General features: G+C 40.8%; 3 protein-coding genes across 3 annotated transcripts; 2 read left to right on the plus strand and 1 right to left on the minus strand.

Moving 5' to 3' along the window:
* Window positions 1-2,317, minus strand: PVX_092605 (hypothetical protein, conserved). The gene is made up of 3 exons (XM_001615463.1): window positions 1,989-2,317; window positions 1,753-1,846; window positions 1-1,574 (listed from the first exon to the last, which is right to left on the minus strand). Exons 2-3 carry the CDS (start codon window positions 1,754-1,756, stop codon window positions 244-246), a joined length of 1,335 nt encoding a protein of 444 aa, XP_001615513.1. The 5' UTR covers window positions 1,757-1,846; window positions 1,989-2,317; the 3' UTR covers window positions 1-243.
* A 2,242-nt stretch (window positions 2,318-4,559) lies between these two features.
* PVX_092610 (hypothetical protein, conserved) lies at window positions 4,560-5,844 on the plus strand (the record flags this gene model as incomplete). Its single annotated transcript, XM_001615464.1, has 1 exon — window positions 4,560-5,844. The coding sequence occupies exon 1, from the start codon at window positions 4,687-4,689 to the stop codon at window positions 5,842-5,844; it is 1,158 nt and encodes a 385-aa protein (XP_001615514.1). The 5' UTR covers window positions 4,560-4,686.
* Window positions 5,845-7,475: 1,631 nt separating this feature from the next.
* On the plus strand, window positions 7,476-8,671 carry PVX_092615 (hypothetical protein, conserved). The gene is made up of 2 exons (XM_001615465.1): window positions 7,476-8,023; window positions 8,176-8,671. The coding sequence occupies exons 1-2, from the start codon at window positions 7,703-7,705 to the stop codon at window positions 8,350-8,352; spliced, it is 498 nt and encodes a 165-aa protein (XP_001615515.1). The 5' UTR covers window positions 7,476-7,702; the 3' UTR covers window positions 8,353-8,671.
* The last annotated feature ends 1,182 nt before the right edge of the window (window positions 8,672-9,853 follow it).

The following is a 9,853-nucleotide window of genomic DNA, read 5'->3' on the forward strand; positions in this document are numbered from 1 at the left end:
CAAACGGAAAGGTGCAGACACACACGTGCGCATTAAGTGGGGGTTCCCAAATGAAGACTCATACGCGCAATTAAAAAAAAACATATATATATATGTTTATATTAATAGGGGTTCGAATCATGAAATTAAAAATCGGGGACGCGTTCTCTCTTTTTTTAATTCACCTGTATTTAGCTTATTTTTCCAGTTGTCGCTTTTTCCCTTTGGCCGTTTACCGCAACGGGGAGGGGCAGCATCGCACGCTCAGTCGTCGTCCTCCAACACACGCGTCTTCTTCTTGCTGATTGTTTTTTTTAACTTTTTCTTCTTTTTAGATTTGGTCACCCCATCATCGTCGTCTTCTTCATCATCGTCCTCTTCATCGTCATCCTCATCATCGTCATCTTCTTCATCATCGTCGTGCTCTTCTGCCCCCTCGTCTGCATCATCTTCCGCTCCGTGGACCTCTTCATCATCATCGTCGTCCTCGTCATCCTCATCTTCCTCCTCTTCGTCCTCTACCTCCTCCCCCTCCTCATCAATTTCTGCAAAGGACTGCGGCACATAAGCGTTGGGGTTCCTTCTCCTCACCCTTGTGCTGGTGTCGAGGATGTTAGACGGGTCAATGCCATCTAATTCTTCCTTCAGTTTAATTTTTTTTCTATACTCGTGTATTTCATTCGGATTGGGTAATCTTCCGCTTTCCGAGCACACGTGTTTTTTTTCGCAAAATGCAATTATCCTTTGTTCTAGTTTTTTATTGTATGCTTGTTCGTCTTCTTTGTTTAAGTCTTTAAAAATAGTGGGTCCAATTTTTAGGTCTAAAACTAATTTTCTTAGTTTTTCTTTTTTCACGGTATGTGCATTTTTTTCTTTACTACTGTAATTTCCACTGCTGCTGATGTTTTTTTTTTTTTTTTTGGAAGCATCCTCATTATTGGCTTTACGTTTGTGAGCATCATAATCGAAATCGGTTTGTTTATCCTCTTCTTCATCCTCATCATATTCATCATCATCATCGTCATTTTGTTCCTTTCCCTTTTTCTTTTTCTTTGGTACTTGACTATCCTCGTCGGAATTTAATTCTCTCTTTTTTTTTTTTTTTATTTTATTTTTTTTTTTTGACTTGGTTGTACTATCTCCCATGCTGTCATCGCTGTAGTTGTCTTCTTCCTCTTGTGCCTCATCATTATCTGAGTTTTTTTTCCCTCCCTGTTTGTCTTTATTTTTCGGGCTTTTCTTCGCGCTTTTGCTTGCACTTTTATTTACTCTCTGTTTTGAGTGGCCCTTTTTCACCTCATCGTTGTATTCGCTATTTTCAATTTCATCCGTCGTCTCCTCCTCCTTCTGTTGCTTGTAAAGTTTTAGTAACTTTTCTTTCAAAATACTTTTTAGTAATTCTTTTTTTTCTTTGCTCTCCGAAAAGTATGATTCATCTACATTTAAATAATCCGCCACGTCTTTTCTTACGCTCTTTAGGGTTACTACGTTTATATCCCTATGCGGGAGGATTTTGTCAAGGATGGCTTCGATTTTGGATATTTCCGAGGGGCGCAGTGCGGCTCCTTCATCTGCGTGTGCGCTGGTGGCAGTGTCTGCACGGGGAGGAATTGGCCGTATGTTGGTAAGCGCCTTTCCTCTCTTGGTCACTTTGGCGAGTGCATAAGGCCCTCAAGTTGAGACGTCTCCCACGCGTGTGATGGGGAGAGAAAATACCTACATGCAATACCACCCACACCGCATGTACCATCACGGACGTGTACGAAGACTTACCCATTGGTCGGATGATGACAAATGTGCCAGTCGGGAGATGAGGAATTTTTCTTCTATGCGTGTCCAGCTAACTCGCAGTGGAAGGGCAAGTAACCTGACATACGAAGGCCCAAAGGGGGACATGAAAGGGTATCTGGCGGTCCATAATGCAAAATTAAATCACACGCATTTACATTTATTCATTCTTTTCGTATGTACTTTTTTTTTTTTTTTTTCTCCTTTTTGTGCAGTCCTACTTAAGGTATATATGCCAGTGGGCGGAGAAATTTTCTCACGGCGTGTGCAAAGGGTTGAAGAAAAATTGAGGGCGGGTGGGGCGAAATTCCTTGCGATTGGGAACGTGCTGCTGGCGATTCGTTCAGCAGTTGGACTTTCGAGGAAAAGCGAAGTTGGGGGGGGCACTGGCGTTCGCCATTTCGCTTTCGTTAGCGTTCCTTCTTTAGCGTTTTTACTTATTTATTTATATATTCATCTCTTTATTTCTTTGTTTATTTGTTTATTTGCTTATTTGCTTATTTATTTCCTTCCTTTTTTCGCTTTTTTTTTCTTCCTTTTTTTTGCTGCCTTTTTTTTTTTTTTTTTTCGCTGCGCTTTATTTGCTACTGTTTTTATGTGCCTTGGGGCTTCACGCCTATTCCTTTCCCCGCACGCGCTTGTATGCACAATTGTGTTTAATTTTTTTTTTTTTTGGAAATAATGCCACTTTTGCGTAAGGCACGGTTTGTCAAGTTTGGAATTTAAAGCTAAACCATGTGGTATGCGCCAATGTCGTACATATATATACGCACGGGGGAATGTACACGCACATAAACGACCGCAAATGAGCATACTTTTTACTTGCCTATGCCGTGCTTTCGTAGTGTCGCTCTCGTTAAACGCTTGGCATCGATTTATTTTTCTCTCCCAACAGCGCATAACGTGTGTTGATTTGTATGCGACCGCTTAGTGCATAATGCTTTTGTGTGTTTTCTTTGTGCACCCCCTTTTGAGGCAAACTGGTTGTCAATTTGTGGCCTTCCCTTTGTGCATGCAACTGTGCACAGGCGCTACGATCCCTTGATAGGAGGCTTAGTGAGCACCTACCTGAACAGCCCCCTCTTTGGTGACCCGTGATAACATTCGCATGTGCAGTCCGTATGTGTGTAGCGCCTCCGAGCGCAAACTGTCTTAACTACGTGCCCTACCCCGTTAAGCAGGCGAAAAAATTGGGCAACCCCTATTTCTGCACTTTCTGAGAAGGCGTGCCTACACATACAGGTGACCTTCACCGTACAGGCGATTTAACTCACGTCCCATTTCGCAGTTGGGTAATAAATCATTTTAACTCTTCCCGGTTCGTAAAAAGGAGATGCTAAATGAATGAACACATGTTGGAATGGTCATGTTTAATGCATGAATGGGGGAACAGCAAATATGTGCCATTTGTGAAGCGTAAAGAGGGGGGAGGAAAAAAAAAAAATGCACACACAACTCATCACATCAAATCAGTTAAAAAGCACCATTAAAAAATATTAATATAAAAAATGCAACGCCCTCTTGCCTCTCCCCCAAAATAGATGATCTACACAACGAAGAAGAAAAGCGGGGAATTCATTGTAAAGGGAGGTTACCCCAAAATGCGCTGTTCCCCAATAGTTCATCATTTTTTTGTTTACTCTTTTTTCCAAACAAGTCAGTTCAGCATCACTTGAGTGATACACCTTAAAATGGCATTCCACAAAAAGGGGGTGGATGGAAAAGTGCTAAAAATGGTCTTTCCATTTAAAATTGTAAAATGATGGGCATAATGATGAAGGGTAGAGAGAATCGTCTGGTAACTTCCTCCTCAGTGTGTGTTTTTTTTTTTTTTTTTTTTTCTTCATTTTGGCTTGTTGATCTTTTTAAGAAGGTTAATGTGGAGAATGAGCTATTCGCGAAAGGTATATGACCGTTTGTTTAAGCATAAACTTATTTGGTAATTTTTTTTTTTTTTTTTAACTTTCTATACACGTACACATGTATGTAGATATGTTTGTCCCACTTGGGCACGCCTCCTTTTCAACATTTTTTGTAACCCCCAGTGGGAATGAAACTTGTGGATATACATGTAACGGTGAGTTTTTTTTTTTTTTTTTTCTTTTTTGGAGGACACTTGGAAAAGTTGCAAATTATCTACCTCGCGAAAGGAATAGGGAAACAAAACGAAACATTCTCAAATGAACTGAAATGGTGTAGTGACTCCCCCCTCCCCCTCTCCTCCTGAGGTATTCCTACTGATAAGTAATCATACACAAAGTTAAAAAAAAAAAAAAAAAAAAGCGGAAAAGGAACAGTCGCGAGGAAACGTTTAGCACTTTTTCATGCCAACGTAAAAGAAGGTACGTGTACTGCATTGTACTGTGCAAGTACCCATTTTGCGAAAACCTGTATGACTGTTTGCTAAGTTAGCGGGACCCCAATTGATAAGCCAACTGTAGCAAAGAAAGGCTGAAGCGGGGATAAGGAAGGCACACTATTTTGGTGAAAAAAGTACCCCCACTTTTTTTTTTTTTTTTTGCGCACAGTATATGCTTCGAGAACACCCCGTTGAAGTTGCGAAAACGGTGTAAAGTTTATGAAGCGTATGCATAGATGTTTATCCCATTTTTTCGTCTTCTAAAATTAGCAGATTTGTAGAGAAAAAAAAAAAAAAAAAATCCAACGCTTTTGCACACAAATGTATGGCGCAGGAAGGGATGGGTGTTTTTTTTAAAACCCAAGGGGCACGTACATTTTTGTGAGCGCAAATTAGTAGAGGAAGCCGCCGAAGGAACTGGGGAAGGGGGCGACGAGGAGAGCGGCAAAACGAGCGACGAAGCGTGCGGCAGAAAGAACGACGAAAAGGGCGACGAAGCGAGCGGCCAGTAGCCCCTCCTACAGCGCAGCCAAGCGCACCGCGGGCAGAGGCAACACTGCATGGCAAATAAACACAGGGGACGTTACGAAATAGATTGTACATGTTTGGACCTATTCGAAAAGTACACAAAAAGCTACAACTTCAGCGACTGCGTAGTGATAAAGAAGTGTATCAAAAATGGAACACTGAAGGAGGCGGATAGTGTGTGCATATATGGGAGAGAAAAATGCGGGAAAACGCTTCTTTTGACGGAAATAGTAGCCGAGATGACGGCCGTAAAGGAACTCAACGGAATGAACTGCAAAGTGGTGTACCTCGATTGTGACCTTACGTTTAATTATAAAAACTACGAAAGCATCATAGGGAAAAAAATTAATAAACGTGTAAGCTACGACCATAGTGGTACCTGCGGTAGTGGTGGTAGTTCCCAAAATATGAATTTAGGAAAAGCCTTTTTGGAAAATTCTTTTTCGAACATGTACTATTTTCGCATATTTAATCCAGGCCATTTACTACTCATTTTAAATACGTTAAAAAATTTATTAAAAAAAAAAAAATTCTTTGAAGCTTTATTTATTGACTCCCTATCCTTCTGGAATGCCTGCAAATATGACAAGGTAAATTTTTTCTCCGATAATAATTACGTAAAAAGGAAAACGTCCGATTTGCTAGACTATGCATTTACCCTCATTTTGAATTTGAAGAAAAAGTACAAATTTTTATTCTTCTATTCGAAGCTATGTAACGAGGAGAGGTTTATTGACTACACTGTTAAGTTGGTTGTTGAGAAGCCAGGGGTGAAAAATAGTGGTAGCGTCACTGAGGGAGGGACGCTCAAGCGGAAAGAGAAAAATGAGAAAAAGGAAACGCACTTAACTGCTAAGGAGCACACCGCACAGGAAGAGTCCTTTCTGATTCCACACAGCTTTAATGACACCCTAAATACGCACATTTTTCGAAAAAAAGACTTCACCAGCAATAATTTTTTAGTGGAAAAGCCATTTTTCATTTATTTAATACCGAATGAGAAGAAGAGGAGCATGAAGAAGACGAGCAGGAAGAAAAAGAAAAAGCATTTTGCTGATATTCTCCAGGAGGATTCCCCCCCGTTGAACCTCCTAATGTGTTTATCGTCCGAAATGAAGGATGCTGACAAGGCCCAGTATTTAAAGTTTTTTTTTATGATTGCAGATTCGCACACAATTGCGCCGTTGTGAAGCACATCCAAGACGAGGAAAACAGGCGGAACGGAATTGGGCCAAAGTTTGCGAAGCTGGTGCGCGCGTTTGGTAGTTGCGTTGAAGGCCACCTCTTGGGTCTTATCCACGGGGAGGCCCCCAAGTGGCCATCAAAGAGTCTGCATGTGTAAAAAATAACAAAAATAACAAAAAAAAACAAATAGGCTCCCCTGCCGTTTTTATTGCCCATGAGACCGCATGTTCACTCCCGTTTTTTTTTTTTTTTTTTTTCTTTCCTTCCCATTCGCGTCCCTTTTGATGAGTAAAATACGAAGTTCTACGCATAAACTTAGAGGCACATTTTTTGTGTAGACGAGTAGGTTATTCATCACGAGGGGGGGTACGTCCCTGTGAAGCGGGAATATATTCATATGGGCACCTGCGCGTGCACGGACCCCCGCTTTCTTTTTGCATGACCAAATGTTTTTGTGTGGTTATTTATTTACCCCTTTTTTAATTACTTTAAAATTGTTTGTATGCGTATTAACGAATTAACACATTCTGCACCAAAACCAGTGAGAAATATTTTTCATTGGCTACTTTATGCCATTCACCCCTTTTTCATTTGTGAGGGAAAAGTTTTGTTTTGCCATACCTTTGCGGTCTGAAAGAGTAAGGCAAAAGCGAAGTAATTAACCCTGTGTGATTCACTGCACTTATTTTGCACAAAAAAAGTTAAAGCATTCGCTTGGTGCGTCCTTTGGGCACGTGCCATCAGGAATAAAAAAAGAACTCCAATATGATGATTTACTTCAAAAAATTAAACTCATTTCCAACAGTGGGCTACACCCGCGTTAGGAGAGCATGCACAGTGACACCTGCACACAGGCGTCAAAGCGTGTGTAAAAATATTGATTGTTGTCCGCGCTTTGGCTACCTTCGAAAATGTGATGAGGGGAACATAAACGAGCAGCATTTTTGAAGGCCTATTTTGAAGGCGCATTTCTGCAAGGAAAAGCAGGGTGTCCCAAGATAGCACCCCCGATTGTCACACGACGCATACGACAGTTGCACGCACGTTTACGCGCTCGGGAAGTAAGGTCTACATTGGACAGAAAAAAATGATAAGAATTTATAGAATTGTTGCACAACACGCACAAAATGATGGGCCACCTGTTTGTGCTGCTTTCTTTTCCGCAGTAGCTCAACAGGGGTGCTCATCATGCAACACAAGTCAGTGAAAATGAGGTGCAGGATGTTTTTTCACAACTTAAACGATGATTATCACTTTTCGATTTATGCATCGTTAATTTTTTTTTTTTATTTCACAGCTTTGACCAACTGTGACACAATTTCTGTTTGAAACATGTTTACATTATGCTGTCTGTATCGTTATTTTCCACCCACTCGTTTTTCACGCGGAATGCTTAACAGACAAATCAAAATCTTCCTTCGCAACTTTTTAACTTCACCTGCAGCCTTGGTGTTTAGAAAAAATCTTCCCTTTTTTTTGCAGCATCAAAATGGGTGGAATGGAATTTCACAATAATTCTGGATAACCATTTTTTTTTTTTTTTTTTTTTTTTCTGCAATATAGCTATTCTGCATAGCTTTTTTTTTTTTTTTTTTTTTTTTTTAATAGATAGCCATTTTGCATAACTTTTTTTTTTTTTTGCCAAAAAAGTGACAGCTGTGCGTGCGTATGTGTGTACATTTATTTGATTATTTTTTTGTTCACTTGTATGTCCGTCTATTTGTTCGCCCATTAGTTTACTCATTTGCATATTTATTAACTTTTCCATTTTCCCCTTTTCTGCGAAGTACATTTTGCACCCCCACGCGCGCCTCGCCTTTTAATTCCCAAAACAACTGCCAGTAACTCAGTTTTAACAGCAAAATGGAGTCTTCCGAGGCACAAAGTTTAAAAGTTTCGCAGAGCAGCGCGAATGAACAGAGTGCGTACAAAGACACACACACCACCACGATGGCAGAAAACTACAATGAATCTGCCAGCAATGTGGGAAAGACGAATCCACTGGAGGGGTATTACACAGTGGCACAGGACGATAGCAGACCAATAGATGCTAACAATATTCCCTATATAATTCCTGAGATGAATGAATCCGGGATGACCGTCGACCCAACGGCCATGCAAGCGGCTGCCGCGATCAACCAGAGTTTGATGTACCAGAACCATGGCATTCCAGCGGATTACCCCGTAAGTCTGCTTTTTTTTTCATTTTAACTTTTCTGTTTGCACATCGGTACAGGCGCATACATGTGTTTATATACACACATGTGTAATAACTTAACCAATTTGTTTTGCCTTTTTTATGGCTTATTTCTCTCCCCCCCCCTCTTCTAACGCAGTACCAAATGTTTAACGGAGCGAACCCAATGTATGGAGGAATTCCCCAGTACTATGGAGGTGTGAACATGCCAATGAACCCTTACTATGACCCGTACGGAATTATTAACCCTTTATCTTGTGCACCCCTAAACTTAGAAAAGAACAAAAAGAAGAGCAAGAAGTTTTACTGTTGCTGAAAATGTCGCTTGGGGAAGATGACTATTTTTTTGTCTTTTGCGCAAATAAAAGGAGCTTCCATCCCTGCATGGAAATTAAAACTGCTCCTTTTTTTAAAACACATGTTGTATCTTCGCAACGTTCTCCCCCGTTCGAGTTGCGCGCTACGTAGCTCTGCGTGATTCTGCGCAACCAGGCTTGTTAAAAGCGCGGAGAGGCACACTTAGCCTTGCGCAGAATTTACGTTAAAGTAAAAGAAAAAGAAAGCAGCCCACATGCGTGAGCTTGCATATTTGTACACACCGCAGTGTGACCACCCCTCATGTAAACCCCCACAGCTGTGCGAGTTATAGACGAAAGAAAGAGACTTTTAACTTGGTGCAGTTTTCTTTTTTTTTTTTTTGTTGCAGTTTAACTTGTGAACCTTTTTCCCTATGATGAACATATTAAATTATTATTTTTTTGGTGCTACACGTTATTTAGACTTTAAGCTTTTGCAAAATGATAGCTTACTTGCTAAAGGGCCAACTGTGCGCGGTGAGCAACATTGGACGTACGCAGTGCGTATCATTGGTCTTGTGCGGTGTGTATCAGTGGACGCATTCGATACCCGTCGTTGCGGCCATTCCGGCATGGTGCTTATAAAAAGAATATACTCTACAATATGGCGCGTGCTGCCCTTTTGGCGAAACCTTAACAGAAATGATAATGTAAAAATTTTATTTAAAATGAAGTGAAAAGGACTGTGTGAAAGGTAGGCAATCGGGTAGGGGGCGTTAGTTTCCCAATTTGCCCATTATATGCTGAACTTTTTTACAATTTGGGGGGAAATGCATTCTGGTTCGTTTTGTTCGTTCTTGTTAAAATGTATTTTTGCGCAATTGTTTAGAGTTGGGGCGACATAAAGGATTTTTTTAATCTCCCTATTTGGTCTTCCACAGGAGAATGACCTAATAGCGAAAGTGCAGCTGCGCGGATGTTGGTGGGAATCGGCTAAGGTTAAGCAAGTGCGCGCATATGTACAGATACATATGTGTCCCTTTTTTCCCGCGCTCCTGGCCGTTGATGCAAAGAAACGTCGACGCGCGTGCGTTTGGGGCGCTTTCCCGCTGTGTAGAGTACTTTAAAAGATCAGCGCGCACAATGTTTTTTTTTTTTTTTTTTTTTTTTCTCATTTTAGACATTGCTATGTTGAATTTTTTTCAAGTGTGACGCAGGAACTTTGGCAGAATGGGAAAGGCACATGTATTCATCAGTTGTTTTAAAAGATTTCCTTATCATCACGAGTGAGTAGGAATAGGCAAACGCTTTTTTTTTGTTTTTTTTTCTGTGTGGAGATTACAAAATTGCCATTTTGCCATTTCGCCATTTACGCGGGCATGAAAAAGGCGTGTCTTTTTTTGCCAATTTAGTGTGTCAGCCCGTTTACCACAATTTCACCCCTTTTTTGTGAGGAGCACCCGTTACACAGATCAGGCTAACTCCCCTAAGTCATTGCTAGGCAATTGAAAAGAGCAAGAA

The sequence above is a fragment of the Plasmodium vivax genome, chromosome 9 (genome assembly GCF_000002415.2).
Source record: "Plasmodium vivax chromosome 9, whole genome shotgun sequence".
Classification (NCBI taxonomy): Eukaryota; Apicomplexa; class Aconoidasida; order Haemosporida; family Plasmodiidae; genus Plasmodium; species Plasmodium vivax.